Raw genomic sequence first — 23,747 nt, forward strand, 5'->3', positions numbered from 1 at the left:
CATATATATATATATTAAAGTGCAGGGTATTTCTAAAATAGAGACACAGCTAGAAATAGTAGAAGGTAAGGATTTAAGGAAGATGTTGACACTGGTGAGTAATAATAATTTTTTAGAAAATGGTCAGGAGCGTGAGGAATTGATTTATGAAGTGAGGCTGAAAGAACCGCGTATCTGAGTATGAGCAGAGGCAGGATATGATGAGGTCCTCAGGTATTTGAGTGCTGCACCCAAAGGGCAGGGACCCTGATGGTTTCTGGTGTTTAAGGTGGAGCCACAGGCAGTGTGAAGTAGAAACCTAGGTTTTATGTCAAGGCTGAAGTGTGTGCACTGGATAGGAGAATGGATTTTTGGAGGGTAGTTATGTCTAGAAGCTACTCTGCTGGACTTAATGTGCTGTAGGGAATATACAGGGTGGCCCAAAAGTAGGTTTACAGAGTTTACTCTTGTCTTAATTATTGTGTTTTCTGTTTATAAAATTGTTAACTTACATTACCCATCCTGATGCTGCCCTGTAATGGCGGGAATTGAGGGGCCAAATGGCAGTGAGGGCTGGAAAGATTCCTTCGTCCCTGGGCTGCTGTGGTGACCGGGCAGAGCTTTATTGCAGAGGCGCAGGTGCCTGCCCACCATGCAGAAGGGATTGGGGCCACGAAGGATTTGTTTTTCTCCTTCCAGAATGGCAGAGGGATCCTGTAAATTTGTGCATTTTTTTCAGAGAAACATTTTCCCTGCATTTCCTTTGCCAGAACAAAATTGGGTTTGGTCTTAAGGTTTGCTTGTTAAACAATATTAGAGATGGTTCCCCAGGACCCAAAGACAATGATCTGTTTCACTTCAAGTTTTTATGGAAACCATCTCTAATTGTCGTTAACAAACACTGAGCACCTGGTATGTGACAGGCACAGGCTTTAGACTATTTAGTATAAAGTATATAAAACATTCTACATTGAATTCTCCCAAGAACTCTAGGGTAGGCACTTATCTCTGTTTTATAGACCAGGTAACAGAGAGGTTGAACTTGATCATAACTTTCTGGGTTAGAGGTCTGGTAAGTGCCAGAAATCCAAATCCATGTTCTTTCCATGTAATCAATCTTAGACACGTAGATTCTGCCCTGAGTGTCCAGTGGTTCTGTCGGGGAGAGAGGGCAGTTTACCCCACAATCATTAAAATATAAGATCACAGAGAGTGGCTTCCTTCATAAAAATTCCTGATGCCTTTATTTCAAGGCACTTCTCCTATTTCTGGTCACTTTACTCCTGATTTTCCTGGAGAAGTGGGAGGTGCCCCTTCTCTTATAGGCAGATTACCTTGTTCTAGATTGCAAAGGGCTGGGAATGAGGGGCAATGAAGTTTAAGCACTAGCAACTTCTTTGTGATTGGAGTTGTAGAGGTGGAGGGGTCTGAATGGAAGTAGAGGAGTAGATATACTGAGTAATATGATAAAAATTATTCTTTATTTTTCAGACAGAGGGGATGCAGTCACAGAGAAGAAGTGAGTGTTGGAGAAGGGATCACTGGGATATCCCACAAGGACAGCGAGAGGGCATATGGTGCAATGGTGCGGGCAGGGGGCTCAGCCTGGGGACTCTCCTTAGATAACAGCGTGTGTTCACTCTGTCCCAGGCAGCATTCTAAGTGCCAGCCATATATTATATTATGCATTTTAATACTTTCGACCATCCTATAAGGTAGATACCCCAGTAATCCTCTGTTTCTTACATGAAGAATGAAGTCTGTGAGAAGCTGAATGGCTTTCCCAGAGCCACACAAGTAGCAACAGAACCAGGAGGCAAACCCAAGAAGTCTGGCTCCAGAGTTCATGCTCTTAGCCACTGTGTGCAATGGAGGAAGGAGGACCAGATACATAGAGATAGTGACAGGAGGGAACTTCAGGGAGCTCAGACAGGATGGCCTGTTTCTGTATTTGAGTGCACTGAGTGTATTTTAGAAGCAGGTACTGAAAACCACTGAGTGGTAAATGTTGTCCTAGTTGCTTGCATATGTCTTCCCCTCCCTCAGTATACAGTTATCCATTCCTATGGGTAGAGAATAGGGGTATATGATGCAATATCCTTCACATAACACATGTTTACCAATCAATCAATAGCTATCATGTTATTAGTAATTCTCCAAATAACTTGCAGTCCCCTCCAGAACAGATACGGTCACACAAAGCCATTACTCTCTCATGCATCAGTTGGGCCTCTTTTCAGCTCAGCCTTTCCGATGAGGCACACGTGCACATCTGTTTAAACTAAGGGCAAAGAATAAAGCATTTTCCTGACTGCAAGTCTGAACATGGACTTCCCAGACAGACTATAAAACGAAATATTCTTAGCTAGATATTAAAGTGAATTCCATGAGGATAATTTTTAAAACCAAACAATAAAAACTCCTTACTTATATATAAAATTTCTTAATCAGATCATTTTTTCTAAACTGTTAAAAACACGCGCACACACACACACACACACACACACACACACACACACAACACAATACTAAGGCAATGTTTGGGTAAATGGGCAAACCAGTGAAAGGGCTGTCTCTACACATGACCACCTTCACTGGACACCAATTGCAAGTTCAGGGAGTTCCCCAACACCTTTTTCGTGTTTAATAATAAGGTGGAAAGACTTACAGAACCCACTGAAAGGTGTTCTAGTCACAGTTATCATTTATTACAGGGAAAGGCTACAGATAAAGATCAGCCAAAAGAAAAAACAAAAAACGCTTAAGGCAGGGTCGGGAGGTTTCAAATGTGAAGCTTCCACTCGCCTCTCTCTGTGGAGTCAGGGAGCATTACCCCACCCACCTTGCTGTGTGACGATACTCCATGTGTCCAGCACGGAGTGCATGAAGCCTCCGCTCCACATTTCCTCGCTCAGGGTTCAGGCGGCTGGAGCCAGCACCCTCTGTCCCTCCGCCATGGCAAGCAAGGTGTGCAATGAATCATACACTGGCTGTTCAGGCAGAGGTGACACACATTGCTTCTCACATTTCATTGGCCCAGGCAAGTTTGATAGTCACATCTAATTTGGGGTAGGGAAGGGAAGAACCATTTCACTGTGTCCAGAAAGAGAACTGATCTTAGGAGCCTTAGTTACTATCCCAAAGCATTTATCTCTAAAAACAAGTAGACTCACATAAAAGACTTATTGCTACTGTTTTTCCTCCTGATTGTCCCCCCACTAATGAAGACATGAGAATTTGCTCGTGGAGTCCTGGAAATAATGCTGTTAGCCCAGCTCTTCTCATTCTCCCGTCCACTTTCAGACCAGGGTCTATGAATTTATTTCAACAGTTTGTTTAGGGCTATTGGGATCTCTTGAGTCCTGATATAAAGAGGAAGAAAGTTGGCCTATTTCTGTGTATGCACTTCATCCCTCTTCCTATGAAAAGTCCCATCTCCCTAGCTACACAGTAGTTGCTGATTGCTGGTATATTGGGATATTCCACCACTCTATGCCTTTGATGATATGGTTCCTTTAAAGAAATGTCCTGCCCCTCTGCTGTTCAATAGGTCACACAGACTCATTTATTCTTGAGAACTGAACTCAAATTTGTCTTTCTGTAATTTTTCTTCTCTATCTGTGAATTTTCTGTAAACCTCTGTTATCACTGTGTTCTTTAATTGATTACCCATTTGTGCCTTCTATTGAAGTTTTTAGGCTAGAAATGTTGTCTTTTTTCAACTTGATATCACCAGCATATTACTGGGCATTGACTAACTTAAAATATCTGTTGAATTGAAGATTGGGGAGATACTGAATCTCTAGGGTTAACAGTAGAGAGAAGTAAAGTCATACTTAACCAGTTATAAAGGTTCCTCTTAGGAAAAAACAATCTCCTTTCAACTAAATTATATCCACCATTAAAGATTGACCTTATGGTTCATGTAATGACTCAATATATTTAATTATAATGGAAGGATTTTAAATTTTTTTAATTATGCTTAGTTTTCTGCTTAATTTATTTCTGCATTATATTTAGAGTCCTATGGCCTAGACTAGCTGTAGTTGATTCCAAGGAGACTGGATGGTTTGAGGAGATGGATGAGAACTGTGGACTGAGGGCTGGGCACTGCAGTGGGGCAATGCCCAACACATCCCCCTGAAAAGGAAGGAACACTCTGTTTGTTTACTTTTTTTAAACCCTAGGGAAAGTATTGCACACCATTTTCTTCAGGTATATTTTGTAAGATCTTGTGTCTCCTTCAAAGCTTTCTTTGGCCCTGACCAGTTTGGCTCAGTGGATAGAGCGTCGGCCTGCGGACTGAGGGGTCCCGGGTTCGATTCCGGTCAAGGGTATGTACCTTGGTTGCGGGCACATACCCAGTAGGTAGTGTGCAGGAGGCAGCTGAATCGATGTTTCTCTCTCATCAATGTTTCTGACTCTCTATCCCTCTCCCTTCCTCTCTGTAAAAATCAATAAAAAATATATATATTTAAAAAAAGCTTTCTTTGATTTGATACATGTGGTACACAGGGATGGAGGAAAGGGGAAATGGAGAGGGAGAAAAAATAAAAATGTATTTGAAATCATTTGTTTTGAAGTGACCTGCTTTCTCAACCCTAGCAGCATGGACCATGTGGATTTTTGGGTTCTGTACTGGTGGCTTTTCAGGAGAATGTGCAGTAAATTGCTGGTTTGGAAAGGCGGTAGGACGTAAAGATCTCCAAGAGGGTAGCCTCCCAACTTGGCATATCACCAGGTGAAGTGCCAAAGGAAATCGAACTTAAGGGAGTTTGCCAATCCCAGTTTGCACTTGATGTTCCAGCATAATTATTAATAGTGCCCTATTGGATTCTGAGTGTCCTGGTCTGGAGCAGTCACCCTGGTTTTAGGTCATGCAGAGTGGAGAATATTGGTGTGATGAATGGGAAGGAACAAAACTCCAGAGTGAAGCGGACTCAAGGGAGAATTATTGTCTGAGGGGAAATTCTGCTCAGGGTTTTCCTTAAAAGGCTTCTTGTAGAGCTTTCCGAAATGCCTTGCAGACTTTATTCTGACGCACTTTTCATCATCAGTTTATTTTTCTTTGGTGCCACTTTTATGGGGCCAATGTGCCACGGTGTGGCCTGAATTTGTTATAGACTCATGGGCAGCGGTGGTGGTGTGTGTGTGTGTGTGTGTGTGTGTGTGTGTGTGTGATTCAAGCCTAGACAGACTGGCTTGTGAGTGGGGTGATAAGAATAGAGAAGCACATACCAGTGGACCAAACTTCCTGTGTACACGCCGTTGAATGCTGCGTTTCACTCTCTGAAATAGCATTCATCTTCGGGCTGGGATCATTTATTCCTTCGGGAATTAACCAAGAGCACTGGCAGCAAAAGAAACTATTTTGGGAGGGAGTTGTGGGAGGAACTTTGCTGTATTATAGGCCAGGCAGAAGTACCCTTTATGCTTTCGAAGGCCACATGTCCTGAGAGCCCTGATAAATGGAAATTGACAATTTCCAAAAAATCCCAACTGTAATGTCCAGGCTCATATATACACTCTATAATCTCTCTACATCATAGATGCTTCAACTTAATTTACCTAAAGGGTAGAAAAAACACTTTTCTTTGGAGATTAGCCTCTAGGGTAGATGCTATTGAGAAGAGTAAAATGTAACATCTCATTCCTGTCCCCTTCCTCACACATCCCCCCTTGCAGGTTCTTTTTGCATATTCCGGATGGTTGGAGAGGTTTAAAATAAGGCAATGAATGCTGAGTCCACCTCCTCCCAACCCTCCCCATAGAGCTGAGGTGGGTAGGGCTTGGCAGCTGGTGGCAGCTGTGGAGATAAATAAGGACCGGGCTCCGGGATGGACAGGGCACAGCGCTCCCGGGATGCGGGTGTGTGGCTCTGAGTGCCTGCAGTGGGAAGAGGCCATGAGGACGGAGCTGCAGCTGGAGCCCAGAAGTTCAGACAGTGAAAGGGAGGTGGGGGCTTATAGCAACCAGTTTAATAGTCCTTTTGATCAAGCTATTGCATTTGGGGGGTTGGGGGCGTGTTTAGAAGCCAGATAAAAGTCAGATACAACTCAAATGACTTCTATTTTGTCATTTAATGAATGTATTTGATGGAAACCAGGGAATTATGTTGCTCTGTACCTACTTGACTTTTCTACTTGACACTCCTTTGACTAATAAAAAGCAAACTGCCTTCGGGATTTTGTCCTTATAGATTTGCTGCAATTAGAAATTGAAAATAGCAGCCCAGTGCTATTTAAAAGTTTTCTATTTTGTAACTGACGACCGGTTTAGAAAATGCTTTTCTCTAGAAGGCTTTGAATTCTCTCTTCAGTGTGGTAGATTTAATCACAACAGATGTTTTTTGTGACTTTATTTTTTTTCTTTCCCCTTAGACATTAAAATTAAGGTGAAGATGTTGAGATTCCCCAATCCAAACAGTGCTGTCTAGGCTTATGATAAGCATTTTGTAAATTATATCCTGTTGTTCGTGAATATTTAGTAAATTTATTTAAAGTCAAGAATCATATCTATCCACTTGTTTTGCATGGGAAACGAGGGGGGTGTCAATTAGTGGTACCATTATAGACATCAATGGCCTATATATTAATTTTTAAAAAACTAATGAACAATCATCTTATTTTCCAGTTAAATGAACAAAGATTTAATGATCTCAGAATCAGACTACATTGTTGTCTTTCTGTCTGGACATGACATCAAATAGTCTTCATTTTCATGCAACATTCCCACCTTTTTATCATTTCAATTACTCATGTGAGAAATTGGTGGAAAATACCTTCACATGGTGATGAAACATAAAAAGGAGCTGAAATTTTTGAATCATTTCAAGAAATAAAATGATGACCTAGATATGCCTATTAAATTAAAAATTTCTTACATTTACATTTTTCTTTTTGTGTGTCTAACAGTAGAATGATATTTCTATAGGAAGTTAGAAAATTTATTTTACGGACAAATACTAAATCTGTAGTGATGAAAGAGCTAGATATTGTTGAAGGTAGATAGGTACAGGGAGTGAGGGGGGTGAAGATTTTTTAAAACAGAGATTTAAAAACCCTTTCAAGTGTTTGGAAAATTGTTAAATCAAGAAAAGGCTTACTGATTGCTTCTATGGGCTAGGACCAGCACTGGTATGTACAGGTAAAGGGGACAGCCCAGAATATAGGTTGGGAGGAATATCAGACATTGTTAACCTTCGTGTCATCTAGATCCTTATATGTGTCCATCAGAGAAGATGGAAATCATCCCCAGCCAAGTGTCTGTGGGCTCATGTGTGGGACAAAATCACCAGTGGTCCCAGCCTCTTCATTCTTTCTATTTGGAGATGTCTCCGTTCTCACAGACGCACTGACCTTCTCTTCCCCTCATGTTTTAGGAGAGACAGCGTCTGGAGACCATCCTCAGCCTCTGTGCTGAGTACACGAAGCCTGACAGTCGCTTGTCCCTTGGCACCACCGTGGCAGATGTGCAGAAAATCAATAAGGAGCTTGAGAAACTGCAGATCTCTGATGAGGAATCTGTGTTTGAAGAAGCCCTGGTGAACCCCGATGTCAGATACAGGTGCCACCAGAAAGGCGCTGGCCACGAGGCGGACGTGGCAGTCTTCGGGAGCCTGAGTCAGAGCAGTGCCAGCTTCCTTTCCCCCAGGAGCGCCATGAACGAGGAACTGCTCAGGGACCTCGCCAGGACTCCCCCACCGCCCCCCTCTGCCTTTCTGAAAGCTTCCAACGAGTCCTCTTACCTAAGTATCCTGCCAAAGGTAAAGGAGACAGAGCACAGAGACTGGGATTGAGGGCCCAGGACTGGGCATCTGCATTGGCGTAGAGCAGTGATGGCGAACCTTTTGAGCTCGGCGTGTCAGCATTTTGAAAAACCCTAACTTAACTCTGGTGCCGTGTCACATATAGAAATTTTTTGATATTTGCAACCATAGTAAAACAAAGACATATTTTTGATATTTATTTTATATATTTAAATGCCATTTAACAAAGAAAAATCAACCAAAAAAATGAGTTCGCGTGTCACCTCTGACACGCATGTCACAGGTTCGCCATCACTGGCGTAGAGACTAGAGGCTCTATCATGCTTGTTTGCTAAATGTGTTTAGTGAAGCTTCAGTTTAAGAGGTATTAGCAAGGTGTAGCAAATTAGTGTTTATTATAAAGCAGTAAACTTGCACTGTAAAAAATATAGCAGCTCAGAAAAGCGGAAAGGTCTCTCTCCATTTTGTCCCTTCTGAGTTGTACACCTGAGAGATAAACACAAAGTGTTTTACATGCTTTCCTAATATTTCTGTGCATCCACGGCCATATATTACAGGCATAGACATATACATAGTGTTCTGCATTTTTCCCCTCCCTACATGTCTTGAGCATCTTTGCATATTAGTATACACAGCTTTACCTCATTCATTTCAATGGCTGACTAGTGTTCTATGTTTGGGGATACTATTTAAGTTGTTTCCAATTTTTGACTAGTAAAATCTACATGCAGCAAATTTTCTAGGATATATATATTGTGCAAATATTATCTCTGAGATCGCTTACTAAAAGTGGAACACTAGGTAAACGAGCTTGTATATTTTTTATTTTAATCAATATTTCCAAATTGTACTCTCAAAGGAGTTACACTTTCCACAGTTTATTTTATGAGAACAGCTGGTTCTCCATACACTTCGTAAGGCTGTTTATTATCAGAATTTCTTAATTTGCTAAGCTAATAGGTGTAATTAGCTTGTCTTTAATATGCATGAAAGTGGGCATATTTTTACTGTTTTCGTTGCTAATTTGTATTTAAATACATTTATTTATGATCTTCACCCAATTTTTGGAAAATGCCTTGTTTTTACCGAGTAATAACTATTTTGGTAATGAAATTAGTCTTTTATCATGAATGGTAACTTTGACTTTTGGCTTTTTTGTGAAAGTTTTTGGACATATAAAAGTTTAAGATTTATATTTCATCATAGTTATTATTAAGTTTTCTGGTCGTTTGCTGATTTTAAAATGTCTTTCAAATTTGAGGATTTTTAAAATGGAGTTCAAGGAAAAATTTTTGGTGCTATTTTTTCACACAGGTTAAGAATTTTTTTCTATAAAATTTAAAAAAATTCTCCTACCTGTTCTCTAGAAAGGATTTAAGAGAGCACTTTATAATAAAATATATTAGAAGATAAGTATTTTATTATAATAAAATTAGAACACCAAGATAGTAAAAAACAGGAAAAAGAGTCTGGGAAAGCAAGTACCATAATCAAAAGAATTTACTTATTTAAGAATAAATAGGACTAGTTAACTTATTTATTTAATTAGCTCTGATCACTAAGTTAGACTCAGATTCTTGGCAGTCATGGCCAAAGAATCTATATACTAAAAGGCTAATATGCTAATAGACTGAATGGCAGAATGACTGGTTGTTTTGATGCACACTGACCACCAGGGGGCAGACGCTCAATGCAGGACACTTCTGGTGGTCAGTGTGCTCCCACAAAGGGAGTGCTGCTCAGCCAGAAGCCCAGAAGCCGGGCTCATGCTGGCAAGCGCAGTGGTGGCAGGAGCCTCTCCCGCATCCGTGGCAGTGCTAAAGATGTCCAACTGACGGCTTAGGCCCAGTTGGACAAACCCCTGAGGGCTCCTGGACTGTGAGAGGGCACAGGCCAGCTTGAGGGACCCCCACTTCCTCGAGTGCACAAATTTCATGCACCAGGCCTCTAGTCAAATATAAAAAAGATACGTTAGTTATTTTTGTTGTTGTTGTTATAAGAGAAGGACACTTACTGATTCTTTACAAGAAATATGTCATCATGGTACTAAATTCTGGAGGTAATTTATCACATTGAGTACTATTCAGGAGAGTTTATGCATTTGTTTTTATTTTTGTTTGTTTGGCTGCAACAAGATTTTTCTTGTTAAAAAAGATGAATGCTCCTGGTCAGAAGTCACTTACCTTGAGTTCTCCCATTGCATACATCATGACCATCAAGACTCTAGACCAGTGATGGTGAACCTTGGCATGTCAGCATTTTGAAAAACCCTAACTTAACTCTGGTGCCGTGTCACATATAGAAATTTTTTGATATTTGCAACCATAGTAAAACAAAGATTTATATTTTGATATTTATTTTATATATTTAAATGCCATTTAACAAAGAAAAATCAACCAAAGAAATGAGTTCTCGTGTCACCTCTGACACGCGTGTCATAGGTTCGCCATCACTGCTCTAGACTGTCCAATCCCTTCTTCCTTCTAATGACCACATCTACTTTTCTAATTCTCCGTGGAGAGGAACTTCAAATAGGACATCTGTCTGTATTGCCAGAAAGATGCAACTGTTAAAAAAAACTAGGATCTGGAAGGAAACTCAAGAGTTGTCTTTCAGGCACAGTGAATGATCCATCATTGAATAGTTTGACCTGTTGTCACATTGTGTTTTCTCAGAAATACTTTGCTACCTTTTTATCCTAAGTACTTTCACATGTCTTCTCTTATGGAGATCTGCTAGATTTTGTTTTGATGCTAAGCTGTGAGCTCTCCTTAAGGATCATCCTTTTGGAGACAGGTTTCCTCCTGAAGAGGACTGTGACAAGAAAGCTGTTGGCATGTAAGCGAGCAGAGCAGGACAGATGTTTTCCATTGCTCAAATGTGCTTTGTGGACTAGGAGGCCTCTGGGGCTTGGAGCAGCATCCGACTGTGCCTCCTGGGAGACAGGAAACGTCAGGGGCTCCTGTGGTTTGCACACAGCAGCTTGGACAGTGCCAGTGACAGGGCGACGGGTTCCCGAGAATGCATTTTTCATTTATTACTTTTTGAAGACAGACATGTTACCTCAAGACAGGAGATAGAATCTCACTAAAAAGTTCTGGCCATTTGCTTTTGGTGCGCTTCCTCTTGGAGTAATCTGCTCACTGAATTATTTTAAAAGTAGTGTTTGTTATTAATCAATCTAAGGATTAGTGTAGAGAGGAATGTGAAAAAAACTCTAAGCCGATTTAATAAAACAAAGATTTTAATGATATTTAGGCACCTGGAGATAACCATTCTGGAACTTGCTTTACCAAACACTTAAAGGTACAGATAACTTTGGAAATAAGCTAATTTTAATGAGCTTTTGTCAACCTGTCTGCCACCACCTGAGATGAAAGTTAAGAGTACCTTACTCTTCTCCTTTTTCTTGCCATGTGAAAGTTAAGAGTACCTTAAAAAAAAAAAAAAAGAGTACCTTACTCTTCTCCTTTTTCTTGCCATTTTATTGAGATATAATTGACATACCACAGCATATAAGTTTAAGGTATACAGTATAATGGCTTGACTAACATATATTGCCAAACAATTCCCACAATTAATTTTGTTAACATTTATCACCTCATATAGTTACCAAAAAATGTTTTCTTCTTTGTGATGAGTACTTTTCCCTCTTCTCCTTTTGAGTAATCACTTTGTCTACAGTGGAAAACCCTCACACTTGCATCCTTGTCTGGTTGCAAGATGTTTCTAAGAAGAGATCTACAAAAAAAGGCAGATGCAAAGTTCCTATCCTCTCTCCCCTTTCTCTGTGTCTATCTATTACTGTAGAGATGGCATACTTGGGGATGCACATACATGTTGTAATGGGCTTATTAAATAATGTCACTCCGAGTGGAATCCTATCCATTACAATAAAAATATCCCAAAGAGATTAAAATTAAAGCTTTCGCTTTCCCTATAAAGCTAAAGATATTTAGTGGCCACCACACCCATGGCTCTCTATTGGTTTTCTTTATTTTGATATGAGGTCTACATCCACACCCCATTCTATCACAAACCAGAGTTTTAGAATTCCTTTTAAAGATTTTGCTTTTTATAAATAAACACACAGTAATTTTCTAGATGGTATGTATTGCTACATATTATTATTAAATATACCGTTATTATTAAATATTAAATATACAGTTATTATTAAATATACCTATTGTGAAACTTTGAGTTATACAGATTCTTATAATTGCCACTATTACCTGTCTTTATGGTTTTGAAGATTGTTCGATTTTTGTTTTCTCTTAATGCTTTGCTTCCACCAGTGGGAGAGATATTTTTAAACCATGTTGGAAGTTGAAATCTGATATGAAATGTTGACCCAACAGGATGCCGGCCTTCTTGAGGCTTTCCTGCTAGGATTACATGTCAGTGATTTTGGAATGCCATGCACTGTTACAGAAATTCCTCAGGCCCTACCACAAGCACCTAAGTACTAGGACAATGTGATTCATTGTCTGTGGTAAAAAGGTCACAGCTGTTTTATTAGTCAATAAGATACAGATTTCAGGTGGCAATTAGAAAGCTAAATGTCACAGCTTGGAAGGGCTGCATCCTTGTTCTAGTCAACCTGAGATACTTGTCACTTCTCAATCATTTAGTCCCCTTAAGGTGCAAGCAGCAAGTGGGGTACAGAGTAAAGAATATTAATAAAAGAACACAATATGATGCCTATCTTCTTAAAGTTATTTTCAGGATTTTTAAATAAATTAAATGAACTTAATGAGATACAATAAATTTTAATAGTTTTTCATTTGAATATTTCTTTTAATGATTAGTGAGTAATCGTAAATAATTTACTTATCTGACCTGCTTTTAATTTCTAATTGTGAAATTATAGAAGAATTGACTTACTGATGAAAAAATTATACCTTTTTTAAAGAGTAATGAAACTTAAATATACCAGCATTCCTTGACATACAGTAAGACTGGTCTCTACTTAGTGATACACAAGATAATTAACCTGAATTTTTGAAATTTGCTATTTGCAATTCACTATATTTTTTTTCTTAAAATAACAACCAGTGATATTTTGGCTGTGTGTATGATCAACATTCCCTTTTCCCTGAGCATGTATATATATAAAAGCCAAATATGCAAAGTGTCCCCTCAGGAGTTCAACCAGAGAGGAGGAGTTTCATTGCTCACTATAACATTCACTGACCACTAGGGGGAGGCACGGAATGAAAGAAGGCCCCAGCTGGCAGCCAGGGAAGGGAGGCCCCGGCTGGCAGCCAAAAGGAAGGCCCTCGATTGGCCCTGATCACCGGCCAGGTTTAGGGACCATACCCATGCACGAATGTCATGGACTGGGCCTCTAGTTTGGCATAATTGTTCAGGGGTAGTAAGCATGCCTTCTCTCACTTAATTTCTTGACTTTCTCGTTTCTTGCTTAGGAACTCATTTTTTATGACATAATTTTATGAATGATGGCCAGGGCCTTGTTTCATTTCACTAAAGGCTATTTTCCAAATAGTGTCTTAAACATTATATAGAAAGAAGATCCTATAAGATGTAAGTAGTGTGCTAACACAAAAAGCAAAATGTGAATTAACTTAATATTAGGTGTCTCATTTTAAATCACTGGGGGAGGGGATCATAGAAATAATTAAGCCTGTTTTGCTCTGATAATTAACTTTGTGGGACATTTAGTGAGATTGAGCCACATGTGATGTGCCCTTGCTTTTTTCCACCTTGTGTTGGAAAGAAAGAAATAAGCATGAAAGCTCACTTGCAGATGACTCTAGCAGTAGGACCCAATAGTATGGTAGAGATTCCAGAGACAGTTGTAGATGTTTTCACTTGGAGATGGGAGAGATATGGAGTTTGTAATGAAAGGCAGCAGCATGCCCAAGAGATCCCTGAGGAAGAGGTCAAAGTCTTGCCTAGTTTCTAGGTTTCTGCCTTGTAAAGAAGTAACTACAATCTCTGTGGACCACAGTTGCCTCATCTGTATAACCTTAGCTATTTCATTTTAGAAATATATGAATTTATAAATTCTGTGAGTTAGTCTAAGAGCCCAACTGCTGAGATTCTGTGGGGAAATGCAGAGTTCCTACTAACCTATCAAAAGGCTGAAGTTAGAATCCAGATAGGACTGGAGGCGGAAACATTAGACCTGGGGCTGGTTCATGAACTGGGAAATTCTGGAATTCAAGTGTGAACATCTCTTTTCTGTGTCGATTGATTGCAGACCCCAGAGGGCATGAGTGAGGAACAAAGGATTCAGGAGCTGGCTGCAATGGAGGAGGCCCGGATAACAATTCTGAACAACCTCGAGGAACTTGAACAAAAAATCAAAGACATAAATGACCAGATGGATGAATCTTCCAGAGAGGTATAAGCCATGAGTTAATTTTTTACTCTCTCCCTGCTTTTCTTTCTTTTGTTTTTAGCTTTAAAATATTGTTGCCCATTAGGACACAGGCATTGGAATACAGAGAAGTCAACATGAGCAAACATTTGTTCAGTGGGTACAGATGCAGGATAAAAATGCCTTTTTTGTTTTACATTTCTCTTTTCCTCCTTTTTTTAATAAACAGAGGTAAACATATTCAGCCATTTTTCATTTACTTTATGTATAACTGAATTTATCTTAATTAGTACAGCAGGCTCTCTAATAACTTATTTTGTTCAACTTTGTTACGTTCTAACGTTAATGAGACACTGTAGGAACTTAACTTTTGTTTATATCAACTGGCCTATAGTAAAATTCGGTTTCATTATACATCGTTTCACCACAACTACAAGAACCTTTCAATGTTGTTAAGCTTACTGTATATGCTTTCTAACTTGCTACAAGACTGTGACCCAAAGTACCATGAATTTAGGTGTTCAAGTTCAAACCCAATAAATATTTTTGGTGCATGCTTACTGTGAGATGGATATCATGTTGATACTCTAGCAGGGATTTACATATGAACTGAACATGGACTTAGCTTCCTAGAGGTTTGCAAACCAAGAAGGAGAGAGACACAGACAGACTGTAATTCTGGTTATAGAATTATAAGTATAACTGAAGAGATGGAACATTTTTATATTACCTCCATGGAGTGAGAAAGAGCAAATAGTTCTGCCTAGGCAGGATCTGCATGTTTGCACTCACAGATGATGCAGACAGCCCCATAGTGGAAGGGTACTGTTCACCTGTCAGCTTGCACACAAACCCTGGAAGCCCCTCCTGCTGGCATTGCTAAGGAATGCAGTGTATGCATGCTGGCTGAGTGCAATTTTTGCTTCCCATGCTCTAGGGACAAACAAAGAAAGGCATGATCGCTCCCTAGATGGTTCATGGTGGAGCCTGAAACTAAGCAGATAGGCAAAATATTCAGAGAAATAAGCAGAAAAAGGGTCATCATAGAAAAATTAAAAAACTAGTTTTCTTATATTCTAGGAAGATAGAATATATTTCTATAGGACTCCTAAGCCTCTCATGGGCTCTCTGAAATAGTCTCTGGGCCCCACAATCTGGCTGATACAGTAGTTACTTCTTGGAATTTGTAGCTGTTAAAGATGAACCCCTAAAGTGGGCAGCTGAGAGTTCCCCTAAAGGTGAAACACCTCTGGGCTTTGTTTTGTGTCCGCAGTTGGATATGGAATGTGCTCTTTTGGAAGGGGAGCAGAAATCTGAAACAGCTGAACTGATGAAAGAAAAGGAGATTTTGGATCACATAAACCGGAAGATAGCAGAACTGGAAAAGAACATTGTTGGTGAAAAGACCAAGGTAAAAGAAAATGCTAATTTGAATGCAATTTTCATGGGAAAAAATGGTGGTCCCATTTGGTTGAATCTAAATGTTGTATGAATTACCATGGTTTTCCACCAGTCTTTCTCCTCTTCTGATTCTACTGTGTTTTTTAGAGAATTATTTTAGCATACTGACCTTCTTTACCACTGGTGCCCTATAGAAATGGCTTAAGCATATTCAAATATGATTGCCTCATTTCTTTTCATTTTTCTGTTTATCGAAAAGATGAATGGGAGCCATTCATCTCCCCTGTCTTGCCTTGCCATGCTCTTCAATGCAAGTGCACTGCTTCTTGAAAGACACATTGCAGTTTTCAGAAGATCCTCACACACTACCCAGGGAATCCTGTCTGTGAAACACAGTTGACACTTATCCTAGAAAAGGTCTTGCTTATACTTTTGAGGCCACGACCTAAACGTTTGTTTACATTTACTAGGGAAAGTATGAAAAGTTGTAGTTTTTAGAATCCCAGGTGGTAGTTGTGTTTTCTGTTTGTCTGTTTATTTTTCTCTGGGAAATAGTTTATTTACTCTCCTCTCACATTCTGAGTTAGTGACAGCTGACCTAAGCCTAAACTGAAAATTAAAATTCTAGTTTGAGAAAGAAAAAGCAGAACGAGCTTTAACATATTCTTTCTTGATCTCCATGTTCTCCACTAAGTTGAGAAAAAGAAAAAATGTTCAGTTTGAGTAAGTTCTACTGGTAATATGTGGAAAGGATTTTCTGCTGAATGTGGCTTCCTTTTTATAGGTTCTTCTTTGTTCGAGACCTATAAATAAGAGCATTTGATCTTGGTGCCAGAAAATAAGCTCAAAAAGATACTGTCAGAAATTGAAGTCAGATTAAAAGCTACACATCAATATCTTGGTTTCCTGCTTGTCAAGATTAAACTGCACAGCTTTTTCGTATTAAATTTTATGTGTGTGTCGTCTAGCCCCAGACTTTGAAATAATAAAGAACCCATTTGGGTAATAGGTATATTTTTCTTTCAAAGCTCAAAACCAAGTCAGAGGGTTTATTGTCTAGTTGTGCAGTATGAGAAGATAATGCTTTTCAAAGATCCTGCACTGAGATAGCAAGAAACTTTCCTTGGAGGCATCAGATGTCTGCGTTTTGGGACTTACTACTATTTTATCATTTATGTCATTTCGGAAAACATATGGGGCATAGGAATAGGTATCAAGTTCCTAGTGAACCTTTCTGCCTTCCCATTCCTGTAGTTACTTATCTTTGTATAGCCCATGCATGGCATGGCCTACAAATTCTATTTGTCTCTGTCATTAACAACAGATTCTACACAAAAGTGAAGTAAGCTGAGTCAGTGCTGAATCTCACTTCCACTGAAAGTTGTGTTATGTTCTGCAAACCTAAGGCAGTGTGGAACTCCAGGAACATGAGCAGGAGCAAGCAAGGGGGTGCCCTCCATCCTTCCTATTATTGTTTTGGTGGCTTATAGAGGCTATGCATACAAGTGGGAGCCTGAAGTATAGGATCAGCTCATGCAGCTGTTAAGGGATTAGTTGGTCTTAGAAGGTGGGATTATTATCTGTCATCACATGGTGTGAAAAATGGCAGAAACTAGCTTTGGGTGAGGGGTTCCAGAGGAGGTTGAGGGAAGTGAAAACCGACTGGGCTAGATGATGCTACTACATATTCTTGACAACCAAACTCAAATGGAGACCCTGTCTGGCTTGGTGGCATTACTGTGTTTCTCAAACAAACTTATTCCACCATTATAGTATGGCGATTTTGTACCTTTGCTTTGTTCAAACCTTTGGTCCCCTTTTCTCCCTCTGGCTTTGAGATGCTCTAATTACCCACTGCACTGAGAAATGAGAAGCATCCCATCTATTCCCAGCTAAGGAAGATTCTTTCTTCCCTTCAAAGACCAGAGCCTTCGTATATGCTATGGGCCTCATGCCATTCACCTCAACATCTTCAGTCCTATATCCCTCTTCACCGTCTTCTTTCTCTTTACTGGGCCTTTACTGTCAGCATGCCGACATCAGTATTTTAAAAAGTTATTACTTAAAACTAAACATTCTACTAGCTAATACCTCATTTCACTTCTCTTTATCATAGGCAAACTTTTTTCGTTGTTCTAGCACTCTGTGTGGCCTCTTCCTGCTTACCCATTCCTCATTCCAGTTGGCTGAGGCTCCCACTACTCCATCAGATTTGCTCCTGTTAAAACTACTGAAGACGTAGGTGCTGCCCAGCTCATGGGTGCTTTTCAGTCCTCTTGTGGTTAGACTCCTGAGGAGCATTCAAGACAGGGGACAACTTTTTCTTGGCACTTCCCTTCTCTCCCACCTCTTTGCTTCCCATACCATGTTCTTCTGGCTTTCATTTTTATCTCTTACTCATCTTTCTGACTTTTCCATCTCAGTTTCCTTTGCTTGCTCCTCTGTCTCTATCTAACCAGGTGTTAAGAGTATTTGTCTCTGATCTGAACCCTTTTTTTTGTATCCTCACATTATTTTATAGCCATGGCTTCCAAAAACCTGTATGTGCTGGTTGCTGTCTCATGTTTGTCTTTAGTCTACCATCCTTTTCTGAACTTCTGACTCATATCCTGTGGCCCACCTGACATCTACACTCAGATATTGTCAACTGGACACCCTGTAACTGAATTCTTGATCTTATCCTTCCCCTTGCCTTCCACATCCTCTCCCTTTCCAATCCTATTCTTCCTCTGGTGGCATCTCTGTCCACCCCGATCTTTATAGAGAAACCTGGGAGTAGATCTGACACTTCTTCTCCATCACTCCCACATCGTTGATTATGAACACATCTCTCAATTACTTCAACTTCTCTGCATCTCAACTAACAGTGTTTTCTTCTGAGTCTTCAAAATATCTTCCTTGGTCCCATTTCCATTTGCTTTCCTTTAGCCCATTCTTTCCACAGCATCCCGAGTGACTCTTAAAAATATATATAAATTAGCTCATATCGCTCAGGTTTGTGTTCCGCTGCATTTTATATAAATCTGAATTCCTTACTTGTCATGTGCGTTTCTGTCACCACCCTCCCCTTCTTCACACCACTCTCACGGTGGTCTTCTTTCTATTTGTTTAAAGATCTATTCCCCTACCCACCCCCACAAAAGGTCCCTTGTGGATCAGTTTGCCCTGCATGGATTCCCTTCCTCATATTCCATGTCCGTTGTTTACATCTTTCAGGGCTTAGGTTCAGTGTTAGTATTTCCAAAAAGCCCTTAAAGACCTCTCCAGTTCAGATTATGTTCTCCCTGTTGTTGTTTTAGTCCTTTTATGAATAACACATGATCATTTACATTTGTTCTGGGCTTGCTAGATATTTATTTTCCTCTCTGGCCTGTGAAATAGAGGAAGGCAGTGTTTTAGACTGTTCGCTGAGCTTGTAGTGAGTGCCAGCATACCACCCAGTATTCTTTGAGATTGTTCATAGATCTCCTGCTAAGGACGAGTCTAGGTTGGGCCTTTCCAGAGGCACTGAGCCAAACACCTGCCCAAGAGCAAAGCAGCCAAGTGTCAGGACAGCTGGGACAGGCGGCCCAACTGCACATGCCAATGGGCTTGTAATCACACTGCCAGTCAAACCGGAGCGTAAGACAGAAGGAGGAAGTGGCCTTTGCTCTTTTGAATTCTCATTTCCTTTTCCATACACCTGTTGCTGCTATCAGATATAAACTGTGGAATGAGTAAACCAAAACCTGAAAACATATCCCTGTTGGGCAAGCTCCGATTCAGATGTTGATAGCACATCCTGTAGGCCTGGCTCTAGGCAGAAGGTTTAGCAACACCTCAGAGTTCAAATCCCGCTGTGAAATTACTGACCCTGTCTCCTTGGCTCTCAAGACCAGTCTTTAGTATTATTTCTTTTAACTGATTTGGGAACTGTCATTTAATTTGATATATTTAGTATAAATTAACATAGATTATTATTATTTATTAATAAACATAAATGTAACATAAAATGTAGACGATGTATTCAGTTATATACGTATTGAACATCTGCTCAGCAGCTCTCTGGGCCAACCTTCCACTGCCCTTCTGGGCACCACTGTCAAGAGCATCAGTAAGCTTGTTTCCATGTCACTCTGAGCTAATGCCACCTGCCTGCCATGTTCAGACAGCGGTCCCATCACAGACGGAGTCTCTATGAGTCAGATAAATCCTGAGCAGATATAAGTATCCGACTCACACATCAACTCAGAGGGGATGTTTAGTTGACGAAGCAGTAAGCAAAGAGGCCATCATGTTTTGGGGGGATGGGAGAAAGGAGAGAGGATTGTTCATCTCTGCTCTAGTAAACTGCTTTACTTTACTGGGGTTGGTGACCGAGAGTGGGGAGGCCACCGGACTGTGGGAGCTCAGTTTGGGCAAAAGCCTTGTGCGGAGCCGGCTTCCCTTCCTTCTACTGCCTTCAGTCAAGGCAAAGTCCCATTTGGGCAGCTGCTGAGAAGGTATGGGCATATATCTTTGTTTAAGAAGATTTTTCTTCTGTGTTTTCTTAATGATCCTCACTCAGGTAGATTATGATATTCTGTAGCCATACAGACCTGCACATTTTATAGCCAAATAATCTTAAAGTTGTGAACTGAAGCTTAAATCACTCTATGCCATACAACATGCTCCTGAGTGAAATCTCAAATTAACGGACTGATTTTTCTACAATAAGCACATATCACTGTATTTCAAATGGTTAAATTTTACTGCCCATTATTATCTTGCCAAAGTACCTGTTACTTCCTCCCCATCCTTCCTGCAGAGCCAGGGGAAGACCATGAGCCAGGCCCCGAATTCCTTAGCAAAGTGTTAATGCCTCTTGAGTGCAGAGCATTGGCCAAATCGCAGTCCATGTTCAGAGGTACCCAGCGCTTCCCGTGCTTTTTTCTTACATTTCAAAGTTAGCTCCCTGGTTAGAGGATGTGGAAATATATCAAGGATTTGCGGATTAAATCAACAGGATTCCAGATTAGGGTATTTTTTTCTGGTGGTTGTTTGATTACATAAATTCCCAGTGTTTTAGTTTTCCAAGTTTTTTACACTAAATACCCATTAATTTTGTAATTAAAATGTCAAAGTCAAAGGAAAAAATCCTAAAATGAAATATAGGAAAATGCCTCAGAGGCAGACAGAGAATGGGTTCTCAATCATCTCCATTTGTTGACATAGGTTTATAAAATTCCTCTGCAATTCAAAAATCTGAAAAGTTTTATGGGGGTGGGGGGGAATCCTTATTAAGGTTGGCACCAAAATTTAGTTGGTCACAAAACCTGACTTTGACTAATATTCACTTGATGTGAATATTCTTAAGTAGCTGTAGTAATGGTAATATGTTTGAGTAAAGGTATCTTCCCAACCTCACTGGAAATGCCATATAATATATGCTATATGAACTGTGTAACCCCTCTAAAATTAAGAATATTCTGAAATCTGGAACACTTGTGGCCTTAAGACTTTCGGATAAGTGGTTTTGGGCTTAAAACAGTTGCCTAATCCATGAACCAAGGAGGATGCCTGCCTGGTAGACAAACCCCCAGTGTTTAGAAAATGTTAAGGAAAGGGATGGGATTCTAGGGTGTACAGAGAGGATTTTGGATGGACCACTCTTAAAAATGATGGCTTAGGGACTATGAATTTTAACCCATCATTGTACCCATTCAAAATCTGACCCAATGTTTCATGTTCCTGTTACCTAGTGTGTGCTGGATTCTGTGCTAAACAGTTTGGAAGTTACAAAGATGGATCTTAATTTTCAAGAAAACCTTATCAAACTAATGAGGTTGTTGGATTTGGCCCCCTCCAAATATATATATGCTCAGTTACATTTGCATTTCCAATACGCAGAAAATAACTTTTTCCTTTGGGCCGGAATAACCATCTTTCAGTAATTCGACAAAATGACTAACACAAAGGGAAAGAAGAGAGGCACCCACTATGTGTTTTCTGGGCCTTTTAGAAAACGTGGAATTGTTCTTTTGGCCACATACATGCAAATCTACAAAAAAGATGATGTAGGCGTCAAGGGAAGTACAGTGTTCACAAATGTTCCCGTAGCAAAACTGGAAGAGTCTGCGTGTCATCCAACATGTGGTGGACATTGTTGTGAACAAACAAGTTAAGGGTAAGATCTGGCCAACAGGATGAATGTATGTACTGAGCATATTAAACACTCTAAGAGCTGAGATAGCTCCCTGAAACGTGGGAAGGAAAGTGATCAGAAGAGGGAGGGAGCCACAGAGAAAGAAACCTCGGTTCAGCTGAAGCGCCAGCCTGTTCCACCCAGAGAGGCACACTGTGTGAGAACCAATGAAAAGGAGCCTGAGCTGCGGGAGCCCATTCCCTATGAGTCCACAGCACGACAGTGTGAAAAAATAAAAGACATTTTTGGTATAATTATGTCTCATGCATTATTTGGGACATACATTAAAAGTTAATTTATTGTTTACCTGAAGTTAAAATTTAACTGAGTGTCCTCTGTTTTAACTAGCAGCCATACAAGCTAAAAAAGTAAGAATCTGCCCTAACCGGTTTGGCTCAGTGGATAGAGCGTCGGCCTGCGGTCTCAAGGGTCCCGGGTTCGATCCTGGTCAAGGGCATGTACCTTGGTTGCAGGCACATACCCAGTAGGGAGTGTGCAGGAGGTAGCTGATCGATGTTTCTAACTCTCTAACCCTCTCCCTTCCTCTCTGTAAAAAATCAATAAAATATATTTTTAAAAAAGTAAAAATCTTTTCAGAATAATCTTGACCCATCTGCTTAACAAGTATTGCACACTCAGATATGCTAAAATGATTTTTTTCATTGGTATTCAAGAATTTCTGTGTGGTATTGGAATTCAGGTAGAACCAACAGGTTAACTCTCAGTTCAAGAATACAACTGAAAAGAGAGAAAACTTATGTTACTGTCTTCTAACCACAGATCTAGCAACATAAGTGGTCCTATGACAATCCTTGGACTATTACATTCATTCAAGATTATTGGCAATTCTTTTGTGCAAATTCCAATTATTTAGGGTAACTTTATAACCACTCCTGACCATTTGTCTATTAGAAGAGAATCATTTTGCACCTGAATTTGAAATGCATCATTTCTCTCTGAATCCATATTGGATATTGAAATCTCTCACAGTCCAATTTTTTGTTTAGTTTACTTGAGGCATTTAATATGAATGTAAAAAAATTTGGGACAAAAACAACTGGGATGTTACTTGTAAGAGAAGCCTTTTATATTTTGAAGCAAAGGTGCTAAGACCAAATATTTAAGAACAATTTCTGGTGTACCCTGTGGTAGAATCTGGTGTCTTTATTAGGAAAATCAAAATATAGTTAATTGCTTTTGCCTTTCACATCATCCTGGGTGGCTAAATCAGTGATTGTCATCCTGGCTACATATTAGAAAAGTTGGAGAGATTTTTGTTGTTGTTTTGTTTGTTTTTATTCTCATCCGAGGACAAGCTTAGAGAGAGGAAGGGAGAGAGAAACATTGATGTGAGAGAGGAACATTGATCTGTTGCCTTCCTTACGTGCCTCACCGGGGGTCGAATCCACAGTTTAGGTAGATGCCCTGACTGGGAATTGAACCGGCAACCTTTCAGCACACAGGACGGTACTCAACCAATTGAGCCACTCCTGCTGGGCTGACGAAATTTTTTAGAGGCTCATTACTTAGCCTTTCTGACTAAGTGGAGGCCTGGAAATAACATATTGAAAAGCTCACAGAAGGTATTCTAATACGCAGTCTGGGCTAAGAACCACAGAGCTGAATAGCCTGCACTTCATGAGAAGTGATCAAGTTCCCTCTCTTCTCTACCTCTAGCCCCTTATAAGTATTTATTGAGTGAGTGAATGAACAACTCGCTATGGAAACAACTATAAGCCTGGTTTATGTACTGATTTCTACTTTTATTTGCCTGTGAATAATTTACTTCTGGCTGGATATACACCTCGGGAACATCAGTCTTAAATACACAAAACAGGCACCATCTGGCAATGAATTGGTGACGAGGACAAGTCAATGCGAGAACAGTGCTGATGGAAGCAGCCGTGTCTCTAGGGAATGTTGGTCTGTTCTTGGTTTTGTAAATGGCCCCTGTACACCTGGGTTTTCCTGGTGTGTCCCAATTCCTTGAAATTTATTTTGTCAACAAAGTTAAATTTGTTAAAATATTAAAAATATCTTAATTCATGTATTTCCTGAAAATCAATTTTATGAATCTTTTAAAAAGTTATACT

General features: G+C 40.0%; 1 protein-coding gene across 1 annotated transcript in view; it reads left to right on the forward strand.

Moving 5' to 3' along the window:
* The window catches only part of PHLDB2 (pleckstrin homology like domain family B member 2), a 114,211-nt gene that overhangs the window by 29,673 nt on the left and 60,791 nt on the right, over window positions 1-23,747 (forward strand). Inside the window, exons 3-5 of the mRNA XM_006763605.2 lie at window positions 7,361-7,744; window positions 13,971-14,114; window positions 15,364-15,501. Coding sequence (XP_006763668.1) covers window positions 7,361-7,744; window positions 13,971-14,114; window positions 15,364-15,501 — 666 coding nt within the window. The remainder of the gene's footprint in view (window positions 1-7,360; window positions 7,745-13,970; window positions 14,115-15,363; window positions 15,502-23,747) is intronic.

Source organism: Myotis davidii, unplaced genomic scaffold (genome assembly GCF_000327345.1).
Source record: "Myotis davidii unplaced genomic scaffold, ASM32734v1 scaffold379, whole genome shotgun sequence".
Classification (NCBI taxonomy): Eukaryota; Metazoa; Chordata; class Mammalia; order Chiroptera; family Vespertilionidae; genus Myotis; species Myotis davidii.